At 39.8% G+C, this 26,899-nt stretch overlaps 2 protein-coding genes across 2 annotated transcripts in view; one reads left to right on the top strand and one right to left on the bottom strand.

Moving 5' to 3' along the window:
* Positions 1–1,248: 1,248 nt before the first annotated feature.
* LOC140947624 (kelch-like protein 18) lies at positions 1,249–6,656 on the bottom strand. The gene is made up of 5 exons (XM_073396771.1): positions 6,564–6,656; positions 5,270–6,376; positions 3,875–4,134; positions 2,414–2,608; positions 1,249–1,592 (listed from the first exon to the last, which is right to left on the bottom strand). Exons 2-5 carry the CDS (start codon positions 6,343–6,345, stop codon positions 1,357–1,359), a joined length of 1,767 nt encoding a protein of 588 aa, XP_073252872.1. The 5' UTR covers positions 6,346–6,376; positions 6,564–6,656; the 3' UTR covers positions 1,249–1,356.
* Positions 6,657–6,866: 210 nt separating this feature from the next.
* Positions 6,867–26,899, top strand: part of LOC140947698 (von Willebrand factor A domain-containing protein 3B-like) — a 32,622-nt gene continuing 12,589 nt past the window's right edge. The window contains exons 1-28 of the mRNA XM_073396874.1: positions 6,867–6,997; positions 9,814–10,001; positions 10,634–10,706; positions 11,136–11,227; positions 11,325–11,422; positions 11,541–11,693; positions 11,882–12,041; positions 12,249–12,317; positions 12,389–12,489; positions 13,507–13,754; positions 14,702–14,811; positions 15,669–15,788; positions 17,037–17,191; positions 17,649–17,706; positions 18,591–18,671; positions 19,112–19,204; positions 20,439–20,576; positions 21,154–21,281; positions 21,629–21,683; positions 22,458–22,585; positions 23,112–23,512; positions 23,831–23,876; positions 24,229–24,252; positions 24,520–24,652; positions 24,951–25,072; positions 25,166–25,216; positions 25,834–26,008; positions 26,446–26,526. Coding sequence (XP_073252975.1) covers positions 6,949–6,997; positions 9,814–10,001; positions 10,634–10,706; positions 11,136–11,227; positions 11,325–11,422; positions 11,541–11,693; positions 11,882–12,041; positions 12,249–12,317; positions 12,389–12,489; positions 13,507–13,754; positions 14,702–14,811; positions 15,669–15,788; positions 17,037–17,191; positions 17,649–17,706; positions 18,591–18,671; positions 19,112–19,204; positions 20,439–20,576; positions 21,154–21,281; positions 21,629–21,683; positions 22,458–22,585; positions 23,112–23,512; positions 23,831–23,876; positions 24,229–24,252; positions 24,520–24,652; positions 24,951–25,072; positions 25,166–25,216; positions 25,834–26,008; positions 26,446–26,526 — 3,330 coding nt within the window. The 5' untranslated portion in view covers positions 6,867–6,948. The remainder of the gene's footprint in view (positions 6,998–9,813; positions 10,002–10,633; positions 10,707–11,135; positions 11,228–11,324; positions 11,423–11,540; positions 11,694–11,881; positions 12,042–12,248; positions 12,318–12,388; positions 12,490–13,506; positions 13,755–14,701; positions 14,812–15,668; positions 15,789–17,036; positions 17,192–17,648; positions 17,707–18,590; positions 18,672–19,111; positions 19,205–20,438; positions 20,577–21,153; positions 21,282–21,628; positions 21,684–22,457; positions 22,586–23,111; positions 23,513–23,830; positions 23,877–24,228; positions 24,253–24,519; positions 24,653–24,950; positions 25,073–25,165; positions 25,217–25,833; positions 26,009–26,445; positions 26,527–26,899) is intronic.

The raw sequence follows: 26,899 nt of genomic DNA, 5'->3' as shown, positions 1-26,899 counted from the left end.
TTCAAAAATTATTCATTTTTTAAAAAAATATTCCGCCGTTTCTGATTGGTTTAAATCCCCCAGCTAATTCTTCAAAGCCAGCAGAAGGTTACCAAATTTGGAAGATGAGAACAATTTACCACCGACATGACAGTATATTCAGTGCCCCATCAAACAATTGCAACCTTGATTCCAGTTTAATAATCTAGTGGCAATTGCACTTGTATCCTTTTAATAACACTTTGTTTTGTACATTTAATGGCGCGTTGTGCAACACAAAACATACTTAGTAATAACGGCTTAAAATGTAAAACAAAAAGCCAAAATTCATCGTGCGTCTAACATAGACAGTAATATCTTATCATCATTCTAGTCGACTAAAGAGTGTTTTCACAAATAAATATTATTAAGTATGAGCTCTCCATTTCTTTTAGAGCATGACTTATCAGCAGTGTCTCGAAAACATATCAAATTTTTGCCAAGTAAACCTTTTACAATAGCTACGACAATCTTATAACACTCTTGGAAAAGGTTAACATCTACAGGGCACATACATACATGTTCCTCACGGAAATCAATACTTTTGTGCTCCATTGAGCATTGCAGTGCTGTTTTCAATCAAGTAATGAATTAAATCGAGACCTCCCCAAAGAAAACACAATGTTACTTCCTTCTTCTTCTTTGACCACCATACATTCAAGGGAAAGGCGGAGACACCTTTGGTTGGACAACACGTCCAAACAATTTATAAATTTATTGCAAATTATTCCTGGCAGTTGTTTCCTAGCCTGCGTAGCAAGCGTTTCCGTTTGGTTTCGGCGCAAAGAACGAGGAACGAGAGTCAAAGACCGCGAGTAAAAGAGCGGGGAAGGGCTCTCGTTCCATTTCTCGCGCGGCCAAAACCGAAAATCCCGTTCCTTGGTCTTTCTTTGCTCAGCAGGCTAGTTATTTCCAGTATTGAATGAATGAAAGAAAACAGGGGCCACTAGGGTAGGGTGCGTTTTTTAGTATCCTGTCTTGGAATTTTTCAGGGATCCGTACCCACCATGCATGATTTTCCCCAGCACCATGATTTGGATTTAAGTTTGTGGAAGATCTCGTTTCCATCAAAATTTATGCTCAGTGGACCTCGAAATAACGAAGGGACAAAAGTAAATGCTCCTTTTTTTCGTCCTTTTTTCATAAAGCGATTTTCGTATGTCCTTGAAAAATGGTTTCGGTAAGTGTTCGTTATTTGTTTTATCAGCTAATGGATGAAAAGATCAATCAAATCGCTCTATTTCCGTTCTTTCGTTGTTTCTGTTCTGTTCGCGCGTTTTCATTTTAAAGTCATACGAAAATCACTCTAACTCTTGCAAAACTGATATGCTCCAAATGTCAGTGTTCCTTCATAACAGCTACACCAGCCACAGCCTTACACATTCCCATCTGACCAACACTAGTCCATTCACCAACTTGAGGGTCAAAGAATTCTACTTTGTTGCGGTATGACACCCCATCATGACCTCCTAGGGCATACAGACACCCATTAACAACTCCTACGCCGTGTCCACTACGGCATACACTCATTGGTGCCACAAAAGCCCATCTGTCTTCTTCAGGGTAGTAGCGCTCTTATGTAATGAAGACAAAACAGATTTTAATTCATTAGTACAGCTGTAATTCCTACTCTAGGGGTGTTGAATTATAATAACTTGAGAGAAAAATACCCAAGGATTATATCAGATGGCTGTGGGACTTTCTTTTATAGTCATCATCATCTTATTTCCCAGATTTTTTAACACTTATCTTTGAAACTCATCTATTATAAGTCAACAGTATACTGTCTTAAAGGAGCTGTGTAACAAAATAAATTTTATCAAAATTCAAACAGTTGGAACTGCAGCCAAATATTGGGTGGGACGTAATAACAACTCAAAACATCTTTAAAGGAAGGTATACAGGGGCCATCCTTGGCATCATCTTTGGATTGCTGGTCCTACCCTAAGGTTAAGTATCCATGACTCACAAATAAAGGGCCAGTGACGGATACAAATGACACTTGACTTTGAATGACTTTATCTTATTCTCCAGGGCCCATCTGTTTGACAGGCAATTTGCGTTAACCCGGGTTTTTTTCTCTTTATCAAAAGCGTTTTCTTGCTTTCATATCTGAATTCAAATTTCGCAGTAACCTGGATTATTGTATCCCAGCTTTGAACAACCCAGCCCAGGTTTAAACTAGAATACAGGTCATACAGTCAAGGTGAACCTTGGGAAATGGAAAGATGACTGTTATATAGAGGGTGACTGCTAAACATGTATACAGGTCAACTTTGCAGAAAATATAGGGCAATGAACAGTTTGGGAAGTTGTCTGGTGACCATAATATACAGGGTGACCGCTATATAATATACAGAGTTGACCATAGCATGGCTGAGGAGTCATGACATACCTGAAGTACTGAGGTTGGAAGTGCCATCGTATCCACCTGTAGCATATAAACAACCCCCAAGGGTGGCCACACCCACTCCACCTCTCCGTGCTCCCATGGATGCAACATAAGTCCACTCATTAATGACGGGGTTGTACCTTTCAACTGTCTTTAAATAGATGATCCCATCATGGCCACCAACGGCAAACAGATATCCTGAGAATATAAATGTCAGAACACTTTTAATACTGAAGGTAAAATTATTATGCTCAAAAAAGTAAAAAAAAGAGACCTGGGTTGAAGCTGGATGGCATACATTACATACAATGAAAAAAGAGGGAGAAAAAGAAATCTTATTATTAGGTAGCTGAAGTACATGTACCATTTGCATTATTAAAAGAAAAACGCATTTTTAATACTCGACACTTTCAAGAGTTGTTCTCTCAGTTTTCACTATTTCTAGCATGTACACTGTATGTTAGTCAGTTACAGCACAGCTTCAGTGTGGTATGATATAAAAAAAAACCTATAATCATGGAATTAAAAAAAAAAAGGCCAGTTTCATAGAATAAAAAGTTACCACAATGATTGTGACAGATTTGAATAAACTGAAATCAGTAATGACACCATTACATGTAAAAGTTTCTAAAAATTTATCGCATCAGTTACTGTAACTTAAGTTGCTCTCTTGTCTGAACTATTTTGAATTCACTAGGTTAAGATACAACTTTTTGCTTGTTCAAAAGAATTGCGGAGAAAGAGACACATTTCAGATGGCTGAAATAAATGTTTCCACTCAAGCACAGAATACATGAATAAGTAACTGGGGATGATGGAAAATGTCCAAAGTAAAATAACATTTATCAAATCCAAAGAAGGTTGTGTGGGAAGGTTTAATAGTTAAAGTGTCTTTGGCAAGATTGCCAAAAGAAAATTAACACATAAAGCCAAGCTCAAGATTAGCTCTTCAGACCACTTCCATAGTCAAAGTTGAGGGCTAAAAAAATGGTGGAGGTTAACTGCTTTAATACATTGTGTACTTCCCTAAGAAAACACCTAGCTCCGTCAACACTATAAGGTGGGAATACAAAATATATTAATGCATTTTAACAATGATTACCAGATTTCCTTGAATAAGCCCACGCACTTATTTAAAATTTCAGCTAAAAGGATGAGTGCTTATTGGAAGGAGGGACCTTAATCGAGGGGGGCACTTATCAAGTTCTCAGACTGTTGGTGATCAAGCGCACCTATTAGTTCCATTGTATTGTTTACAGACAGAGTTATCAATAAAGTGGCAATAGAAACAGGTTTTCCTTGTATCTGCACTGTTAAAAAAAGTGATGGGGAGGGGAGGGGGACTGTTATTTGAGGGGGGTGCACTTGTTTGATACTTAGGCCTGGAGTGTAGGTGCTTGATCGGGGCAGGGCCCGATTAGTGCGTGGGCACTTATTTGAGGAAATATGGTATTTTTTAATTACCTGGCCCAGAACCATCATTCTCATCATTTTCTAAGACACCAACAGCCACATGCCTGCGAGCATTTGACATGCTTTCCACTCGCTTCCACTGATCAAGTTTTGGATCATATGCTTCCACAGAATCAAGTACTGAAATGCCATCATAGCCTCCAACAGCATACAGTAAGCCTCCTAGAGCTGCAGCAGCAACATATCGACGTGGATGATTCATGGAAGCAACAAACTTCCATTCTTTTGTGGTGACATCATAGCATTCAACACTGGGTTTAGTGAAAAAAAAAGATGATTCCTTTCAAACATTAATAATATCTAAATTAAAAAAAAAACTAAAGTTGGTGCCATCAGACCCTTACAGTGTACATTATCTTTTTCAAATTTTAATATGGATCAGTTTGTGGCACATATCCACCGACACTGCTGGACGGAGCACCTTAAAATGAGTAATGTTGCCAAGTTTTGGAATGATATTTGTATCATATAGATGTAAAATAAGGGAATATATACAGTAGAGCCCTCATAACTCAAACTCAGATAACTCAAACTCCCCGCTAACTTGAACTAAGATCAGTTTTTCTTGGATTTTACGTCACTTTTCAGTCATTTTTATTAGGTGAATTGGAACCCGGTTAACTCAAATTCCCCACTAGCTTAAATGAAATTCCATTTCCCTTGATTAAAAATTCCCTGAAATTTACCCCGATAACTCGAATTCTGGTTCTAGTACATGTAACTCCACTTCATTGCCATCCCATTAGCTCTTCTTTTTGTATAATCAGTAAAAACACTAAAACTAACACTGGCCAACACTACATCAATTTGATTTTAATTAGAGCAACAAACAGATCACTATAAAAAATGCCTAATCATGTTACCATTTCTAATGGAATAAGTTACATTTGCACTACACTATACACTGAGTGCTGAAAAATCAGTAACTATCAATACGGAAAATTAAATTCTGCAATCGACCCTGTTAACTCAAACCCTTGCTAACTCAAACTGTTTTTTGTTTCCCTTCAGAGTTTGAGTTACTGGGTTTCTACCGTAACATGGGTGGGGACAGATGCAAATGGAACATGTAGATGGTGTGGTGGGGGCACACTGTACAAAAGCCTATAAATTATATAATCAATTTGGGTGATGAACATTGGAGAAAAATTATTATCTTCATTACTTCCAAACCCACGAATCCCAAACTTGGAAACTTAGCTGACTTTTTAAGGTTCTCTTTCTTGAGGTGCATGTTAACTGGCCAATAACAAAAGCTGGAAAGGTTAACGGCAACTTGCATGAGTGTTATACATGATACCCCAATAACATTCAAGAAAATAACCCTTCAGCCACCCTAGGGCTTAACATTCACAGCTGCATTTCATAATTTAAGGGTCTTCACACCTGCTGAGGTATCTAGTCCCATCATGTCCTCCAACTGCATAAAGCTTTCCATTAAGTACTGCAACACCCACCCCACTTCGTGGAGTGTTGAGTGGACAGAGGTTCTTTACTTTGCGGCTGTGAAAGTCGTACTGTTCCACAGTCCTCACTGGGTGTCCTGTTGAATCCATTCCACAAACACTAAACAGTTTGCCAAAAGTGGACCGCCTGGGTCGAGATTTTTGACCTCCAAGCTTACGCCGCCTATCTGGTAACATATGAAAGTTCTTGGCTTCATCCAAGAGATTTCTACATGCAATGTCTTGGCGGATAAGTTCTTCTTTTTCTACCCGGTCAACTAGAAAATGAGGAGATAATGATGGCAGGCGAATTATGCCAAGAAGCTCAGCTAGGAAGGATTGTCTCTCGTCTACATCCTGCCTAGCCCACGAAATAAGAGCATTATAAACATCCTCTTCAGAATCAACATTTAGTTCTTCGCAAGTCAACAACGCCGCTAGTTCATCGCGGGGAAGAAGTAAAAATTCTTCATTCTTTACAACATCATTGAAATGTTCGTAGATGTATTTCTCCGAAGCTTGAAGCAGACCAGTACAAGAGTGCGCATCTGCGAAAGAACGAATTCCCAGACAATTGGATGGATGTAGTTGATGTTCTAGAAAGTCAGAACAAGCCTTCTGAATTGCGGTGAGTTGTAACAAAGAAGAAGTATAAAGGAGGGACTGAACTGTATCGATCGATATATCGAGTTTCCCCGTGTAAGCAAAATCTATAAGCAGTTCAACGGTCTTGCAGTCGACATCTTTCAAGGTTACCATTTCTTCCCGACTTTCCATCATTCCCCCAGTAAACATAGCTTGAAAATATGAGCTAAACGACGCTAGAACTAAACGATGTGCGTGGATCTTTTTGCTTCCAACACAGATGGTCACGTCACAGAGCTGTTGGCGTTTTCTCAAGTCGTCCATCACCATCAACGCTTTTATGCCATGCTTGCTTCCAGCATCATATTTGACCGTGTCATCGTCGAGTTGCGGCGAACAAATGTCATTTGAAAGGACCCGGTCAAAATCCATGCCGATCTAATAAAGATTCACCCTGCGAAAACTTAATAAAATATTGAGTTGTTTAGGGTGTAGCTTCAGAATTATAATGCAGACAATTTGCTTTTAATGGAGATCAAATATGCGAGAAGATGTGAGTGGGCGAACAGTTCTTCAAATGAAAAAGCTTTCCTGCGGCGAAACTCCGATATCGAAATTATAAATAACGATAAGGATCTTTTTTAAAATACCTGTCTTGTTTCCCTTGTCTTGGATTAGAAATCTCACTACAGTATTAGGATACAATTCCACAAAGTTCGTCTAATATAAACAACACCGTGTGAGCAAACAAACAGCGATGTTGATGTTTGTTGTAATCGATCTTTTTACACTAGGTACGAAACATAGTTCAAGTTTTGTTTTTGTTTACAACCGCTGACTGACTAATCATGTGACGCGAATTTCTGCACGTGATTGGTTTATTGACAGACCTCTCAAAGACGATAGAAACCAGCTTGTGTAGCAACGACGGAATACAGCCTTTTTGCTCCGCACCGGCCGTATTTATGCAAGGATTGGACAAGTGCTCAGATTTATGGATAACACTATCGAGGAAGTGGTATTCAGTCTCGAAAGATGATGTACGAAAATTTTCGCCACACTCACGGCAGTGGATCGGGAGCTGGTAAGATGATACAAAGAGTAGTTTGTCGAATTTCAGTGTACATTGTCAGACAAGATCATTTGTCTTCTACATTATGTAGTTAATAACGTGTCTTTGTTTTGAAAGCTGCCTTGAGAGCAGTGTTAATAAGGTACACTGTCTGTGATCAACTAGCCTGTACCATGCGTTCAGATTGCTGTGACGGCGCAAAGAGATGACTTCGCGCCTTGTTCTACTATCTGCACGCCTGGAAGGCTGATCATCAGATAACAAAATCGCGTTATTGACAGTGCACTGTTTGAAACGCCTCATAACGGCGAAAGTTCAGTATCAAGAAAACACTTTTTCATGCTTTTGTTTTAATACTTGTTGACGTATCTTTGTCACCCTAATGTGATTAAAACGAAAATGTATTGACAAATAGTAGCCATCCAGCTTTTGAAGTCACTTGAAGCTCAGAGAAACTATTTTCAAATTTATTGTTCAAATCTGTGTTAGCTGAGACTAATGCTTGGTGCTGATAAGCCTGCAAGAAAGCTTGGATCACTGTCCTATGGGAGGGTGTCAAGCAATACCTTGGACCGATACACTGTAGCAGCCAACTACAGTGTGCCTGTCAAGTCTTGTTTGATACTCGACCGACACTCATCAGATACTTGTTCAACACTTGAGCAACACTCGATTAACATAGCAACCAATAAGTTGATCGACAGTCGACTTAGATGTTGGCCAATACATTGGTCAACACATGATCTGAAAGCTTTACCTTCCAAGCTGAGTCCTTGATGAACAGCTACATTGTAACAAAAACAGAGTTTTATTTCCAGATTACCCTCCTCCAGAAAAATAGCTAGTCGATATTTGCAGGGTTTTTTGCAGGGGCAGGTATAGTGTAACTTTAAAGGTTGGGAATGGGGTAAGGGTTCAAGTTACATAATGATGTGAACTATACAGAATAAAGGACCATTCGGGTCCGCCTTGTTGGAAGGCACGGAAGAACAAGTGATATAGAAAGAGGTTTTTGTTGTTTATTGGCATGGCAAGTAGTTTAGCCTTTTGCTCAGACCTGAGCAGCTCCAAATTACAGGGATCGAAATAACGGCCAGTCAACGGACAATGTCCGGACTGATTGTGGATTTGACCGGTCAAACTTTTGTCTTGCCGGTCATGTTGACCGGTCAAAATTCAATCGTATTGAAAATGAAATAAATTTAAGGTTCCTGCTGTTCAGTTGTTTCAGTTGTTATTTATCGAGTCGCTGTGTATTGTGGAACTTTGATATGAAATCCTGGTGACATGCAACTAGAGCCGTTGTTTACAATTCGCGCATCGAAACAGACATCGGGATTCGCCCACTTCCGGTCACAAAATTACCAAATATTTCCACTTTTATTAGTAATTTTCAAGTTGTACATTTGTCCCTGCGCATAAATTAATTCCTTAAGCGGAATAAATATTATCAAAAGCAGTGTACTGCAAAGGGACTATAATTCATAGCAACGTTACAATAATTATTTCACTCTTCGCAAGTTTATCGATGTGTTAATCAGCCGCGTGCGTAATGTAAACATGAAAGGTTGTACAACCGTGAACCTGATAAACAATGTACAAACACTCTAATGTTTGCCAGCTATTATTGGGTTGTAGATAAACATTAAATGAAAAACATTCAAGTAAAAACTAGTTGTGATTATCAAGGAACATGTTCATTTCGCCGTTGTATTTTACTTTTATTGTAAAGCACTTTAAAGTGCTATAAGCTCTTAGCAACGACTCTTGGGAAATAAATTTGTAACATTTTGGGTTTATGGGCCCCTAAAAGAGTAATTCATCATATACATTTGACCGGCCAGAAACGATACGTGACCGAGCAAAAATGAATTTGGCCGGTCATCGTGACCGGAGACTATCCGAAAATTATTTCGAGCCCTGAATTAATAATACACCATCCAGTCAAGCTATAAGCAGGAATAACAATCAATTTGCTTACGTGTCAAAACTGTTCTCTTGATCCCCATTCAACTTTTCCCAAAGTAGTTATTGTTGGGGTAGGCACTCAGCATCCATTTTTTACCATGAAAGAAAATTCTGAGGAATTTGTGGCTATAAGACCATTTGAAGTTTGGGGTCATGTGACCTATTTCATGCCAAAATGGGATATAGCACTGAACCTACCAGACATTGAAACAGCTTGAAACAAATTTGAGATCCTAATTAATTTTTTTATGCTCTTTTTATCTTCTGTATAATGTTTTGAGTAGTATCCTTTAATGTTTGTACTAAGCCAATCACTTGACGAGGAGCCTCAAAGTAGTGTACCTATTGTGAGGATTTGGTCCTTGGTGCCCAGTTGTTCGAAGGCCAAGCGCTAAGCCATGGTTGAATTCTAACCCGGGCTTCTTTTCTTTTCATCAAAAGCATTTTCTCGGATAGTTTTCTCTATTCTTTTAAGAGTAGCCAATCATCATTGAAATTGAAGACGAAAAGAATTAAACTAAATTTGCTTTAATTCTACAATGGTGTAAGCTTTCATCTCTGAATTCAAATTTCGCACTAACCCTGGGTTATCTCAAAAATGCTGTGAACGACCCGGCCCAGAATGTTAACTTAAGGTGCATCTAGTGACTGTATGTATTGGGTATATTTGCATGTCAAGAAGGGGAGAAGTTGGCAATTAAGGGAAATGCAGTCAGTCACATAGTAGTAGACCAGTTGACTACATGGCTTTCATTAGCAGCCTTGGACAGCTGTGCTTTTGCATCATTAGACCTTATCAGTAAGTACAGCTTACAAGTTCCCTTTCAAGGCCCAAAATACTTTTTATGTTATGTTTTCAGGGCCTATTGAAAGTTCAGCCAGGAATCATCAAGCAGTCATTCCTGCATCCAAGAAACACAAAAATGGAAATGGGACATCACCATATGAATCCACTGCACCATCCAAAAGTGAACGACTGAACTCACCCAACACAAGCAAATGGGAACCAGATGTACGCATGCTTTTGTCAACATCTCAATGGCTTAAGGTACATATTGCATGTGTAACAAATAATCAAGATGATAAAGGTGTGTTCAAGTACATTATAATCGGTCCTGACAGTCTTGAGTTTCCTGCAGCCTTCAGTGATACTTATTATAATTAAGATGTATTGTCCCCAGATATTTAGCAGTAATATTATTGAATGAGGCTGAGTAGGGTGTGAAGAATTGTAAATGCACATTGAGGTAGGCTGTTGGCCTAAACGAGTTGATCGTTTGTATACATTGTTGCAGTAACATTATTTTATACCATCAAATCCATAGTATATATTACTTGCATTTTTCAAAATAGTATGGTTAGCACCAGTTGGTTGTGAAGAATAAGCCAGGGAATTGGAGCCAATCGCAAACGGCAGAATATTTTGAATGATTATTATAATATACTTATTGTTAAATGTACCAGTCCCAGTGGAATGTTTACTTTCAAATACATGCGTATGCTGCTGAGCTTTTCATGTTGAAGGTTACATAATCATCCAGGCAGTTTTTAACAAAGGAGTCAGCCTGAAATCTAGCATAGTCTCTTTTATACATGTATGCCTTGTACACTCAATAATTACTCACTTCAATTTGGACATAATTCTCACTAAAATGCAGCAAGGCTATCTTTTTCTTACAGATACATGGCCTTAAAAGACATAAACTTGATATGGGTCAGATATTGCCCTCCATAGGGTTTAGACATTCTGATGGTAAGATGAAATAATTCAACAATAAATAATTATTCTGATGAGTATTTCAACAATATTTTTTTATGAAAGTGGAAATTAATGATCCTTACAGTTGAATAAACAACCAACAGCTGTAAACGGTTGAAAAGAAGCTGAAAAAATTCATGCTTGACTGGTATTGAACCTTGACCTCAGTGATGACCGGACACAACACTCTATCCATTAAGCTAATCAAGTCACTGGAGAGCAGGCCACTGTGAGTTCATCATATACCCAATGGTGGAGATGACATGAAAAAAATATGTCATTATTTATATATATTTCCTTTCAAATACTTTTTTTTAACAATTGTCTGTTAAGAACCCTGTGTGATAAAGAATTTGGCGTTGAATTCTGGTTGGAGTAATTTATAGGTACAAACTCTGTATTTGCATGATTCCTCCTTTGCAGATTATGTTAGGCCACTGAAGAAACCTGTGCGTGCGCGATACTGCAAGGGATTATTCACCCAGGTTCCCTTTAGAGACGGCACTGTCTACAATGTAAGTACACATTACACATGACTTTATAATATGTACTAAGTTACTGGTCATCAAAATTACGTGACTCTCATTCACATCATTTATGGCTTTTTAACAGCTTGTTGCCAGCAAGGAAAAACTTCGCATGATTGAAAGCCAACTCACCCAGGCCATATCACTTTACAAGCGGCGACTTGAGTGGCTTACTTCTGAGAGGTAATGAGTTCTAAAAGATTTATAGTTATATACACGTGATTGTCAATACAGTTATTTGAATTGAACTTGTGAAGTCATCTCCTGGTCTTTGACTGATTAAAATCTTTTTTTCTTATAGTCGACGAGTTTTTGGAGTGATCGAGGAGAGGTGTATCTCCATTGTACTGGATGTGAACACAGAAAGTGAATCTGAGTTCAGTACTTACCTTCATGCACTGATCCAAGTACTCAAGGAACAAGTCATGTTTATTGCAAAGTTTAACCTCATTAGGTAAATTTAACACTACACGTACTACTAGTACTTTAATAATATTATGAAAATAACAAACTGCATTATGCAGTGGTCAAAATGTGCCTGCCCTGTCAACCATATTTAACAGATCAGCTTAATAAGCTGAACATGAAGCCACGAAATATAATATATAAATATAACTTGATCAAATGAATTATAAATAACAGATGTGCCATGGATGCCCAATGCTGGCAGGATCATGCTGTGAACGTGACTCTGGACAGTATGGAGGGTGCCCTTAACTGGATCTGGGACTTGAACAAAATAGTACCACGTTCCGCGACAGCTACTGTGGAAGGGATAATCAAGGCACTTGCTGATCAACATGTAAGTATTATAATCCTCCCCTCCTTACCTTTGGTAAGTGTATTGTAAGTATGTTAAGGACTTCCACTGGTTAGTAGTATGATGGTGTCGTGGCGAGTACACTTACAGGGTTCAAGGTTGTTAGGGTTATGCCCTGCACATAACTCTACATAGTTGTTAAAGGAATGTCCATTCTCTATCGACTTGCCTCTCATCTCTGTTTCCTAGATTGAAGCTGTATACCTGTATACTGAGGGAAGTGCTTCTGATGAATCTCAAGAAATGCTCAAGAGGAAGGTGTGTCCTTACTTTAACCCAATTTTGTAACATTTTAAAACTATTTGAGCAACACTTTTTTTTCCTCACAGATACAAGGATCCCGTGTACCAATTCATGTAGTATCACTCAACTGCAATAATCCAGCAACCATGACTTTCCTGAAGGACATATCAAGGATAACTAAAGGGAGGTAGGTGACCAACAAAGGTGCTGCCACCAGTTGTAATCCCTGATGTGTTCAGCTCTTTGTATTAAATGACACTAAATCTACAGTATCCTCAAAGTTAGCTTAACTAGTTACTTCTTTCTAAAGCCTTCGCAAACTGGTTTGGGCAGAGCACAAGGAGGATATATAGCTGCCTTTCTACACCAGCAAAATATTTCCCAAGGAGACTGAAGACACTTACAGGCAGTCCATCCCTTTCTGTATACTTACAGCTGTTCTAGAGTTGAAATATAGTTAAGGCCACTGAAGTTTATTTCAACAAACAGATCACCTTGTGCACATCATATAACTTCCTTTATTCCTTTTACTTAGTTTGTATATATCTTTCAAGGAAAATCCATTTATCACTAGTACAACACTATAACTGAGAAAGTGAAAGTACACAGAAAATCAGTGATCAGAACTCAGCTCGAAATTGCGACTGATACGGTCGCCAATGCGACTAACATTTTCTCCTTGGCGACTGAAAAGTCTGGTTTAGTCGCCACTTTGGCGACCAGATTTCTTTATGATTTAGATTTAAATTAAAAGTGTAGAGTTAAAACATTTACATTTCATCTTATCTTGCTTTGCTTTCGTTATAAAAAGTGTGCCAAATCGCATAAACAAAGCCAGTTTAATTTCGAGCCCTTCGCGTGCTTGCTGTCCACTATTACAGGATAATTGTCTCCATTATCTCACTACTACAGCTACCGTGTTGCATTTCCTGAGACAACAGTCAACATTTTGTAACAGCACCTTTGGTTTCCCCCAAAATTGATGTCTGAGGAACGAGCTCAGAAACTCCATACCGATGACTTGTCACCACCCTCATCTGGGTAGTAGCACTCCGTCATTATACAATATCTATGTTAATTCCTCAGACTTCATTTCGCAGGGAAAACAGTGGTAACGTAGCAAAATGTCGGCTTTTCTCTCAGGCTGCAGCTAACATTAAGTCATTGAAATTCCTGAACTGAATGAATGTGTGCCCAATTCCAGATTCCACGCTTATTCCGTTCCAACTGAATATGAAGACAGTTTTGATAGCTTCACCCAATCCATGGAAGTTGATAGTGTTAATCAGCCCACTGGGCGTGGCAGGGGTGATGGAATGCCGTCGTTGCGCCTTGGTGTGGGTGTAAGAGAAGACGTGATCACTTTATGGGAGGAACTGGATGAAGCAAGAAACACACTAGCTGAAATTCAAGTTCTGTTGTGTGAAATAAAAGATCCCAGAGAAACCCCAAGTAAGATTTGTTCATGTTGGTACGTTTTATATTGAGGGAGTTACAAGATAAGTGGACTTTATTTTTATATGGCATGAAATTTCTAGGGATAAAATTTTCCGAAATTTAGCAGGTTTTCAGCTATTCACAAGAATTAGGTGTCGTGCAATTTAAACTCTCGATTTCCCAAAAGTCCGCAAACATTTACTTCTTTTTTACATTGCTCACTGATCAATGTAACTGAGCCCAAAATACAAAACTTGCGATCTTTTATTTATAATTTATAACGTAACTAAGGTTTGGTAAATTTGATGGCAAGAAAAATGGCTTCCTTCCGCTTGTGGACTGCGAGAACGATATAGACTGACGAAGAATACAAGATGGAAAATAAAAGAATAACAAGAAAATAATAATCATCATAATTGGCTAATAATCCTACAAATTAAAAGAAAACTCCCTCAATGGTTTTTCAAGTATGGTGCCTAAAATATTGGACAGGAATTAACCGTAACCGATAAACTGTAAGTGAAAAATGTATTCCCTTCATTGTGACCTAAAATTGAGTTTAACAGTAATTTTTTTCCGCAAAACGCAAAGATTTGCCAACTGAGTTCCCGGTGAAAATTCTTGGATCAGTAAATACCAGTAGGTTATTATGGCAATATGTAACTGTTGCTGTTTGATGTTGTTTCTATGCCACTACCCGCAGTAAACCTGTGCATTAGTAAGACTGTGTGGATTAAAGTTTCACGCTCAAAGGAAACGTCGCCGCAGTGTAATTCCTCCTCCAGCCAACTTTCAGATTGAAATCTGGTGCTTGAATCTACCACTAAGGCAATGTATCCCTCCGGCATTCTCTTCGGCATAAACTGTTGAACAATAGGAAAAAAAATGTACATCTGTAGTTGCTTTGTTGTGATTAGAAGTGATGTAATTTTCTGATCATAATTATGTGTTTGGTATTGCAGTATCTACTTCTCCAAGTACCGTCCCAGAGCAAGGTCATATAAGGGGGAGCGGCTCAGGAAACACAAGAGGCAGAAGTGAGATGTACATGAGTTCAAGAGACTGGCTCAGGGTATGACCGTACTAAAGCACCATAAATTAAGCAATTAAGTTTTTTTACGCATTCTGGCCCAAGAGTTTTATTGAAGATTGAAGTTACCTTCTTCCAGGAAGTTTTCTAGTATTCCTTAATTTGGTTTGATAATGATCTGGTATTTGTTTGTAGCAAGAAATTTTAGTGTATTGTAAGAAACCGAAAAGCAAGAAAATGTGCTAAAATTTATTTATTGACTTATTTATTCATTTATCTAAGCGGTAGGATTAGAACCACGGCAGGATTAGCTCGGTCGGTAGAGTGCTTGACTGCAGAGCGGAAGTTCCCCAGTTCGGTTCTCGGGGCCGGACCAATACTCAGGCTCTTAATTTAGAAGTGAAGCCACTACCTCTGCCTTTCTCAAGCTCATTAATTATTCATAAAGAAAATATAACGGCAATTAATGTTTAAAAAGTGTTTGGAAATCAGATGAAAAACTGCTGATTTTTGCATCCGTAATTTCTCCTTCTAAAATCAATTTGTTCGAGAAGTAGTATGAAGCATTCGACACCTCTAAGTTCGTCAAAAATGCTCCGCTCCGCGCCGTATTTTCAACTCTCTTCTCAATGTTTCATCTACTACAAACACTGCGTCTCATACCTGATATATTACTTCAATTCGCAAGACCTTCGCGTGACTTGGTTGCATGACCACGTAAAATGGTGGTCCCGTCTTCTTGCAGAATGAGACGTAAAATTATTTTCCTCAATTAGTACTTTAGTGCTAAATACTTTGACACTCAACTAAAGTGCATTGTTTTTACTTGCGTGTATTTTTTAGTAATATCGTGTTTGGCCTTTAAAAAACAACGTGATGATTCCTTCCTTTCTTCACAGAGACATGGCTTGAAGGCAAAAAAGCTGGGCTTTTATGATTTGCTACAGACACTGGCTTTTAAACACTGCGATGGAGTTGTAGACATTCAGGTTGCTCCTACTACAGACAGCACTGATGCAGTGAGTAAAAGCTTGCCTCCCAACAGATTATAAGCGTTCCTAACCCTAAACTGTTGATTTGAACGGAGCATATTTGTTTCTTGTAACGAACATACAATGACCCTATGAATCGAAGTGAATCGTTTAGTCGTGCAAATCAATTTTTCTGCTGGCTGGCCGACCACTGCTGTAGTTCGTGTTCGTGTTCGTGTTGCAGGCTTATTGGAAGCACATCGAGTGTCAGGGTCCCTCCCCTTTCTAATGACAAACGCGCATCCCGAACTTCTGTAATCTCTATCCTGAATAGAGGGTCTCCAATAGGTTTCGGGATTCGGGATGTCCCTTAATCTAAGCTCGGGATTCGGGATTTTGAAGCAAAATGGCGGCAGGATTTGGGATTGAAAAGTATGCGCGCGAGGTTGGATGCCAAAAATAACCCTCGGGATCACGGGATTGCATGAAATTTTAAGTCGTGATCACAGAATTGAAGAACCCTATTGGGGACCCTCTGAATACCTAGGGCTGTCACTAAGATTTCAAGTTGGTGAGGAATCAAACAGCTTGGGATTTCTTTTGGTTGTTATTTTTCTCCTTTTTTCCCCTGAAAGTAGCCGGGGGCTACATCCGTTGTAGCTGGGGAAATTCCCAGCCGCTAGTTAGCCCTTAATGACAGCACTGCCGGATTCCGTTTTCTTTCCCAATACCGCCTCCCGTGCCAAGATTGTATTGAATCCCGCTCCGCAAGTAGCGGGCAAATCTCGTAACCCGTCAAGAAATTTGCATCATCCGAAATCCACACTTTATTCCGGTCAAATCCCGGAACAAGCGAGAATACCCTTCCAGAGCTAGGATTGTGGTAAAGCCTAAGAACAAGCTCTACATTTGGTGGATGTCGTGTAAAATCACGTACAAGGAGCACACAAAAGGAGACTGCGGGTAGCTTTGCTCGAAACTCAGGGGGTGAGCTTACTCGCAGGCTAAGTTTGGTAAAGTTATGCTGTCTTGAAATTTAAAGAACAGGCCGAAACTGTAGCCAGTAAAAATTAACGCCGCTGGTTCAGAGTTTTTCTTTGAATTAATTCAGTGCGGAGATAGGCGGACGAAGCCTTAAGCGTATAAACAGAGCTTGAAGAGGCGAGGTGAGGTGCAGATAGACGGACGTAAGTTCGAATGAATGAATGAATGAATGAATGAGAAAGATAAATGGATGGAAGAAGGAAGGGATGTACATGTACACTGAAATTTCGCCTTTTATTTCTATCCTCACAGATTGTGCGCCCAAAACTGGTCAATGCCCGTTACTGTGATAAGTTTGCGCACGTGCGGTGGAAAGATGGTACAATCATGCATGTTCATGTTAGCGGACCAATTCACAGGAATTACGAACAGAGAATATTGTCAGCTTTAGACTCGTATAAGAAGAGGTAAGAAAGAATGAACGGATTAAAACTGCTGTATAAGTTGCCTATATTAACAGGGCTGTCGCTAAGGTTTTCATGTTTCAAGTTGACGGGTATACGCAATTAGTAGGCGGGGAACGGAACAGCTAGGACTTTTTTTTTGTACTATTATATATTTTCCTTTTGTTCTTATGAAAGTAGCCAGGGATTATGCTCGTAGTAACAACCTTGGCTCGAAAGGTGATTCTGCGGTGTTGTTAAATCTGCTTAAAGAATTTAAATGTTAGTCATTGATAGAATTAAGGGAGTCATTGAAATAACTATTCATTACAATAAAGCATAAGAACAACGCAAGTAGTTAAATCAAGTTTACTTTAATTTTTCGTTGAAATAACTTCTCAAAAAAATAATTCTCCCGGCAGAATTAACAGCCCTTACAATAGGCAGTAGTTAAGGAGTGCTCCATGAATTTTCTTTTCAGGATGGAATGGTTACAGCAAGGAAGCAGAGAGCTGTTTGGTACAATTATTGAAGACCAGGTCTGTTATTAGGCAACAGTGTGACAAACGCAAGTCAAAATAAAGTTCCCCGTCTATTGTCAATCTAAATATTAGCAAGACTGACAAAGTACTCCGTTAGTGTTTGGGAGTCGAGTTTCTAGTCGTTCAGTACTGTTATAAGATCGGTGGTTAGTTTTAAGAAGAGCTTAGTTGCCAAAAAAATTTAGTGAGAAGAATTTCACCGAGTTTTCTGTACAACTTCGTAATAGCCATTAAAAAAACTCGCTCGATGATATCCCCAAACAGTCCCATAATACAAAGTGGTCGAGTCTCACGAGCGCCTTGAAAATGGCCAATAGAACCACTCGATTCCGACTTGATAGAGGGCTTCAGATTCGAGGACTAGGAGGACTACGAGTACGAGATTTTCTCAATACAGAGTATTGCTCACGCCTGAACCAGCGTCATTTTGGCGGGAAAACGTGATAGCCGTCGTCATTCTACGACGGGTTTTAGCGAGAATGTCGTAGTGGCGGGAACAAGTTACCAAATGTAAGACGTTTTATCATTCTGCTATCGGGAGAGGGCTTAACCTCCTTCAGTACAGACAACCGTACTAACTTTTTGGTGAAAAAAAGTAAAATAAAGCTGTCCAGGGTGTCTTTTTTTTGAGAACATGCGCAAAAACTTTAAGTTAAATCTCGTACTCGTACTCGTTCTTGTCCCCAAATCTAAAGTTCTCTAATTTACCCTCGCTAAACCGAACAAAACTTTCCACTCCCTTCGAACTTCATTACATCTGTGGGTTGCACATGAAGGCTCTTTCCCAAAACTAGCCAACGTTTTGGGCATTGTCTTGTATAGTTACTTACAATTAGTGTCACGTACGAACACTGAGTCGTTCTTCTATTTGCTTCTTGCAGGTGGCTGTTTTGATCGACACTTCAGCTTCTATGGCTTCAAGATTGTTTCTTGTGAAGGATAAACTCTACAGACTCATGCAGGTACGCACGGGTCATCTCACAGCGATTCACTTTATCGCTGTTTTGAAAATATAGTCGATAGACCATTTGCGGGTTCCAAAAACCCTCACTTTCAAAGCGAGGCTAAGTGCTAGGGCAACTCAAAAATGGCCTATTAACTGTATTCACTTTTTAACTCTACAGGGCTTCATAACATAAGTTAGAAGATACTGGTCAAATTCGTGCCTTTTGGTACACAGGGTATTTACGTCCTTATTGAAGCGCGTGTTTTATTCTCTCGAGTTTATTCCAAGAATTTTATTATAAGAAATGCGAACAAACGATTTAAATTTTAACCATATATTTACAGGAAACGCTTATAACGATCTCCAGGAAAGACATAGTTGTATCTCTCTACTCCCTTCTCATGTTTAGTCAGTTTGCTCTCTGTTTATGTCTCTTGCATTCCACATTCGTTGTAGGAACAATTACGACACAAGGTGAAGTTTAACCTTGTGAAGTTTGATACCAGAGTACAGGCCTGGAGAGACCGACTAGTGGACTGCAATACACATGTACGTATAGAAACTCCCAAAAGTGACAAACATCAATTTTCTCCTTAACAATATCAATACACAATCAAGAGCAAAGGTTGTGAGAATTAATGAAATAATCACCTGAGAGAAAACGCTTTGATCTTCTACCAAATTCTCTCAACTTATTCTTTATGGAAATGTATAGAGATCAGTTTGGAGAATTTGAATTTGGATATCGGGGCCTAAAGGGTTGAAAGGTGTCAATGTTATACAGCTGAACCTCGCTTTACGGGCATCCGCTTAATATGCACACCTCGTTATTATACGGACAGTTTTCTTTGGCCTTGGGCTAAGCCCTTACATTTTCTCTAAATTCAACCCGCCTAATAAGGACCTCCTTTAATATGGACTGCGGACATTTCTCTCTTACACAATCACGAGCCGAGATTCAACCAATAGAAAGTCAACCTTGCTAATGCGGGCACTTCATTGTCAGCTGGGTTCTGTAACAAAGAAAGTTTGACTGTATTTGGGCTTAAGTACTAATTCAGGACACTGATAAAAAGCAGGCTCCAGTTGTTCAAAAGGTGGATTATAGCGCTATTCAGCGGATAAATCACTATTGAGTAGATAGGTATAGTGATTTTGGCCCCACTTGTTCAAAAAAGATGGATGGCGCTATCGAACGGATATATAGCACAATTGGTTTTCCTAATATTTATCCACTGGATAGTGATTAACCCGGTGGATAGCGCTATCCAGTTTTTGAACAACTGGGGCCTGCTAGATAGCGTTATGGGCCGGAATTACATCGAAACAAGTGGATATGCTGTAGGTAAAATCCATTCACAGATTAAACCAGTAGTCAGCCTAGTTTGGTTCATGATTTTCGTTTGTTTTCTAGCTGTAATTAATCAAAAGAGCCGACAAAGAAAATTCTGGTTCAAACTGAGAATTGATTTTACCAACAGCAGATATATTATTAGAAGTGGAACTCAACAAACTTTATTCCTGTTTAGAACTAACCAATCAGAGAATGGCAACTTTCGCGCGTTTTGATCGGCCACCGTCCGTAACTCGGAATATCCTTGGATTTTTATTTCCTCTTCTCCCCTCGGAGGATAGTTGTGTAATATCCTTGGGTAACCAGTGAAGTAGAGAACTGGGTGTCTGTCTCAGTGTAGTCTCACTGGGTGACGGGCTGGGCAGTAATCACGAGCCACAGCACTGGTTTATTACACACCGTAATTTAGTACTGACGTTTATCTTTCAGAACCTTGATAACGCGTGGCAGTGGGTAAAGGGACTCAGCACTGGAGGCTCTACAAACACTCTGGCGTCACTTAAACTCGCCCTTGCAGATCCACAGTGTCACGCAATCTATCTTCTCACAGACGGACGGCCTGACCAGGTACGCCACTGCTTTGTCTAGCTCTCATGTATTAGGGACCTTACGAAACTACGACGACCACGGCAACGGGAACGTCAAAAAAGCAATAGGTTCAATGAGCAAAACAAAAACTCAATCAACCTTTTTTCAGTGCTCAACTTAGTACATACAGAAAAGTAATTCAAGGTTGACAATCAGTAAAAAAAGAGACCACAACAACTTAGAATTAGCAATGTGCTAGTGGCGCTAACTCTGCATGTCCTTCAAGCTTTTTTGTAAATTCATTTGCCGTCCCTGCACAACTTTGACGTAAAATGGTAAATTTCCTAAGTTTTCTTTAAGGGAACTGCATGGCGATAAATTCAACCATTTCTGTCTGAACTCGGGCGCGGTCCCCTCTCTTCAGCTCCAACCTAAATTCCCTTAGCTTCCCTTCTTTTAAGTAACAGGGCGACTTGGGATAATCGCGAAATGGTTTGAAAGGATGCGGAATATATTTTTCAGCGACATGTTCGCGGACGTCGCTGTTGTCTGATCATATTAGGTCCCTATTACAACAAACAATATAAATTTTTACACGTTCACTTTTCCCTTTTAGCCTCCATCATCCATACTGGCTCAAGTCCAGCTTTTGAACCCAGTCCCCATTCATACCATCTCTTTCAACTGTGCTGACACAGAGGCTAACCAGTTTCTCTGTCAACTAGCAGCTGAAACTGGCGGCAGGTAAGTAACCGCTTTATTTGAGAAACCCATGCTGGTCAGTTTGAGATAGCGTTTGTTACTGGGTCGGTTTAGTGTCGTGGCTTCTTTTATTGGCCATTTAAAGTTTGCGCGACGCACTGGGTGAAAATCAACCTCGTCTCCAGTTTGTTTGGCAAGCGCTCGAATGAGCGGCGAAGCTAGGAAAGTACGCGCGAACTGCCTCGTTCTCCTCGCTTTCGTCACTCGCCATTGCTCCTCCTTAATTATAACAAATGACCGCCAGCAATGTAGGCTGTGCCAATGAGATTAAAATGGATTTATACCTCGTTTTTCGTAAAACTTAATTTTCTTTGTTACCAAACCCGCAGGTTTCATTATTTCTCTGAAGATGGATATGACGTGGATGGTCCCAGGCCGTTTGAGGTAACTGCTCTTGTCATAGTTATACTCAAACCTCTCCCTTGCTCACTTTTTTCTGTTCCTTCTGCGTGTCGCTTTTTCTCTCAATTACGTGTGGCGATCTTCCCGCGCGCCCACGTAGATCACTCGCTTTATTATCCCTGGAGAGAATGACACGCTTTATTTGAGCGTCAATGTATTTATCACACAAAGACTAATTGAGGAGACTATTTCTACCTCTCCTAATGGAGACGGGACTTTTCTTTTAAGAGGTCATCCGTTGCTTAAGTCTAGCCCTTTGAAGGGCAAAGGTAGTACCTTCATTTTTCAATCTTTTTGAGACCCTACATGTCACTCCGGTCCCGGATATGGAACCCGTGAGCTCTTGCTCTGTGGTCAAGTGCTCTATCGATTGAGCTAAAGTCCTGTCGCGGTTAAAGAAGGAAGAAAATAAAAACCTATTCGTAGTGTGCTTCTCGCTGTCAAACAAAGGAAAGGCGTTCCGAGCACTTCTTGAAAGCTTTATTCCTTCAAGAGGTACTATATTAGATGTCTGGATATCAGTAACGGGAATTTATACGCTGATATCACAGTTTTATCGCGTTGTTCTGAGGATAATCAAATTGTGCGCAAAACGAAGCAGGCAAGAGGGCGTGAAAATATTTGACCATAAAAAATGACTAAATAAATAAACCGTTCTTCTTGGTAAGTGTAACTTCTACTTTGTGATTCAGCTGTTGCTAAAATTTCCTAGTAACAGATCAGTTATTAATCAGTTATAAACACTTTTGATTTCAGAGCGAAGATCTTCGCCTTTTAAGAGAAGAAATCGAGAAAGGCTTAGCAGATTTGCGTAAAATAACCTTGATAAGAAACGAATGCGCGCAGCTTGATTGGTATGGTTCTAACACTGGGCGGTGTTCCAAGTAAGTACAAAAGAACGACTTTTCACCTGATTCGTACCCGTTCGGCTTTGTTGAACCTCTCCTAAGTGGCGCGCAGGGCGTGATGGGACGAAAGCGAGAGAGAGAGAGTCTTCTTCTCTTCTCTCTTCCCAACACCCACTGCTCCCGCCATAAGCGTTACGAAGAGGAATGGTGACTAGTCAGCCTTTTCACTGTTCCCAAGACAACGTAACTTAACTTCCACGTCACTAAAGCTAGTAAGCTTGACTAGTGACCTTCCTATATTAATCCTATTTTCTGACTAGTCTGTTCCTTCTTTTAGATGCAAATGTTACAACCTCTCCTCTCCTTGCAAAACTTTATGGTTACCTGCGGGAAAGTTTAGTGGAGAGCTCCAGGCCAAAGGACTTAGGGAAAAAATTACAGTTACATTAGATTTTAGTTGTACTCAATAACCTCGAATTTGTAGTCACCCTCAGCTTGAGAATCTTTACTATGTATAACAGTCCTTGTTTGTTTGTTTGTTTGTTTGTTTCAACTTTAACAGAAGTCACCCCCGTTCAGTAAGCGCGTCTTCTCACAGACCGTTTTCAGCAAAACACGCCATGACTCCATCCCCGCCTAGCTCTGAGAAATCCGGTATTGTCAGACTCCGCCCAGCGAGTGCTAGACCTCGCCCAGCTAGTGCCAGACCGCGCCCAGCCAGTACCAGGCCTCGCCCAGCAAGTGCTAAGTTAAAGTATAGCAGTCACAAGGACTACATTGTGAGCACCGCATGCCGGGATATACCACAGTCTACAACCCAGTCCCCTAGCTACAAAGTAGGCGAAACAAAGACGAGTCAGATGAGACTGGAACTGATGAAGAAGACAAGTGATTGGATGCTTAAGGAGTCACGGGAGTACCTTGCAAAGAAGCCAGATGATTTCAAACAACGGAACCCAAAACGTAAACAATTGCCCCTTTCGTCTGTTTAGAATTAAAGCGATCCTCACATTCACGTGGCCATAAGTCGGTCGGTATCTTTCTATCTCACAAAATGCGGGTCAAAAACGTTTGCAGATAGCTACATGTACCTCGACTGGATATGCGACTGCTTTTAAACTGAATTGACAAGGAGAAAGAAATCTCGAACGTGCTCATGTCTTAATAGTGAAGGCAACTATTAAGCAACTTTACAGAAAATCAGAAAGACTGCAGCTTCCAGCTAGGCCTAGCCATTTCGAAAACGTACTTTATTAAACCTTTATTTTTGTATCACGTTAGGTAAAACCAAGAAGAAGAATGGGACAAACTCGCAAGACGACCTTAAGTGAGTAGGCATGGATCTTATGGTAGTCACTGAAAATCAAACGTTGCTTTTTCTTGCATATAAAGGTATTTGCAGCATTTAGAAAGCTGTCGTAATGGCCAATATATTTTAAAGCTTACATAACCATGAGGATGCAATGTTCAAGTAAAATTTTATTACATTTTAAATTTTGATAGAATGTCTTCGTAATAGCTTGCGAACGCTGACGAATTTCAGGTTGTCGCTTCTAAGTGCGTTTTCGTCTGCAGAGTGTCTTGGTAAAAGCACGAACCAAAATGTCGTTCTTTCTTTTATCGTCGTTTCTGAATAGTTATCATTTCTTATCGCACATTTTTTTTTCTCTTCATTGCAGCGACGAAGACTTGACTGTGAAGAGGTAACAAACGAGAAACATATTTTTTTTATTCATCTTACAGTCTTTGCAAATTGGGGTGTTCTTGTTAGTGGCGATAACATTTCTAGGGCAATTTTTATTTCTGCCGAAATCCAAAATGTTCGAAATAATAGAAAACGACGCATAATGTGTAGGATTACACTACGTTCATATGAAAGTATAATAAATTCCCTCAAATTAGAGGTATCGTGCCACTTTTACTCTCTTTTATTTCTCAGCGGGTGTAAGATAATTTCATTGTTTGTTTAGATGGCTTAAAAAGCATGGCCTTGTGGCCAGGAAACTGACCATACTGGACGCATTGGCACCCACGATGATTCCACACAGTACCAAGTATGTACCAATACTGGACAAACATGTGCTCTCCAAGGTTTTTGACCAGGTCAGTACAGTTTCATTATGATAAAAACTTTTTCTTTAGCAAAGGTTGGTAGGTTGCCCATAAAAGCGCAAAGAATTACAAAGATCGAGGCCAGTATCCAGCCGTATCGACTGAGCAAGCTTTGTCAATAGAGAGTTTTCTATATCACCAAGAAAAAAGTTTTTCTTGAAGCAAAAAAGCGGACAGTCCCGAACAAACCATTTAGCCACATCTTTGACTGCTTGTGGGTAGCCGATCAGGATCCTGGATTCAGCACCAGCCAAACAACGCTCATATTTTTCCGGGATTGTTGCTTTAGGTTCTACCATTGGCTCACACTTCAGGAAGCAACAGAGATGAAGTTCAATTGGTGAATCCTCAAGCGGTTAATCTGAAATCTTACGAGGCTCGGCTGGAATCAGCCATTACTGATTACACCAGGTATTTACAGCATCGTATTTCACTACCAAATTACCCAGACGACATCATGAATCAGAGAGGCTTACCCTTATTTTATGGTTGCTTTTCTTTCAGGCGCCTCGATGAGCTTGTTTTCGTCTGTCTAAGCGACGAAGAAAGAATAAAGTGAGTGATCATCTTATGTCGTAGGGGCGAACCGCATTTACAAGCCAATTCTCCGTTACCAACTCTCAATTTGGTCCCCATTAAATACCAATTGAAACCATCTTCTATTTCAAAGAATTAAACACCCTAAGACACTCTTTAATCTAACAGTGCACACTTGCTTCGCTCGACTTTGGTCATTGCGTTTTTACACGCTCATGCAGGTGAAGCCCCTTTTAACGTAAATGACTCCTGAAAAAAGGTTCCTTGAAGAATGTCGTCAAAAAAGCACGAACATGTTTCAATCACATGCGGTTATTGCCTATTAAAAGTGAACAGCCGTTGCCTCTAATTTCTTCTCACGCACAGCTCTTTTTAATACTAACGGTAACCGTGTGGAACTCCTGGAAATATGATTAAAAATCATACGCACTACCTTGTTAATAGGAAAGAGGTGACGTTTACACGTAATTACAAGAGAGGCTACCTGGCATTGTTTTTTCCAATAATTCATCACGCGCGTGCAAAGATGGCGGATCTATTTAGCGTTAATTTCTTACCTTGTCGTTTCCTCGTCGTGTAGTTTGCGATGTTAACCAACGTGTAGTTCACTTACCATTTTTCTTTTTGTGAGCCAGGTATCCTGAGGATCAACTTCCTTCCTTTCTCGATAACAAAGCGTCCATGATGGATGACTTGGAGAAACAAGACTGGCCTGTCGACCCTGATGATATCAATTTACTGGAAAAAGAAATACAGCAAGCTCAAACGTTTCTTCTGCAATCCAAGGACTTGAGACAGAAATCAGAAGAGGTAAAAAGTCGCGCTGATGATGTTGTTAGAGGCCATTCCGGTACTAGCAACATGACAGATCACAAAATACACAATGATATACACAGGCAAAGTTCCATATTTGTCCATCTTATTGGCGTACGCCTTTCATAAGTGAGCGACCCTCTATCTAACAGTTCTCCCATTTAAAGAAGTTTGAACCTCTCAAAGACGGCCAGGCGTCCGCGAGAACCAAATCTTGGTGAATTTCTCGACTGTACCTTTATAATTTGGGAGAGCTTTACACATACGTAACAGTTGTGCGCCTGAGACCTCTTTTGTCATTTTCATTTCCTTCACGCCTGACTCGAGCTTATAATCAGAACGAAAAATTAGAAAAAGGTTATTCCAAAGGTCAGAACAGTAAATGACCACTCGAGAAAAAACATATCTTGAATTGACGTACAACTCTTTGGCAGGCATCCCGTGAGATAGCGGAAAAACAAAGAAAAGCTCGGGAAGAAGCAGAAAACAAGCGAATCGAGCAAATCATGACCAAGGTTAGTATCCATTTATGGTTCGTATCTCTACTGAGTTTTTGGCAATACAAGAATATAAGGATGTCGACTACTTTCCTATTCTTGTCAATGAATTGGAACTAGCCAACAAACAATGCTAGTTTTAGTCCGATTCTCCCGCGTAAACTCCGTCTGTGAGCTACTTTCATGGACAAAAGTCTTGGGACACTTTTGCATTTTGGGGGCGTTTTCCAATTCACTGACAGTTTCAACACCTCCCCTCACCCCACAAACAATGTTGGACGCGTATATCCGGAATTTTTTCCAAGTTTCAGCTTTGTATATGGTGGGGGGACGGAGAACTGCAAGAAAATTTCGAAGAGGATGCACTGTTTTATGAGGAAACCGAGAAATG

Source organism: Porites lutea, chromosome 9 (assembly GCF_958299795.1).
Source record: "Porites lutea chromosome 9, jaPorLute2.1, whole genome shotgun sequence".
NCBI classification, from domain to species: domain Eukaryota; kingdom Metazoa; phylum Cnidaria; class Anthozoa; order Scleractinia; family Poritidae; genus Porites; species Porites lutea.
The sequence above is the reverse complement of the archived record's forward strand: the minus strand, read 5'-3'. Positions and strand labels throughout refer to the sequence as shown.

Bases quoted from the DNA above. Each gene is read 5' to 3' on its own strand.
- LOC140947624 (XM_073396771.1), bottom strand. From the start codon at position 6,345: ATGGATTTTGACCGGGTCCTTTCAAATGACATTTGTTCGCCGCAACTC. The intron at 4,135-5,269 runs GTGTGAAGACCC...CACTAAACCCAG, and splicing joins GGGACTAGATACCTCAGCAG to TGTTGAATGCTATGATGTCA. The intron at 2,609-3,874 runs GTAATTAAAAAA...TTATATTCTCAG, and splicing joins GAATGATGGTTCTGGGCCAG to GATATCTGTTTGCCGTTGGT.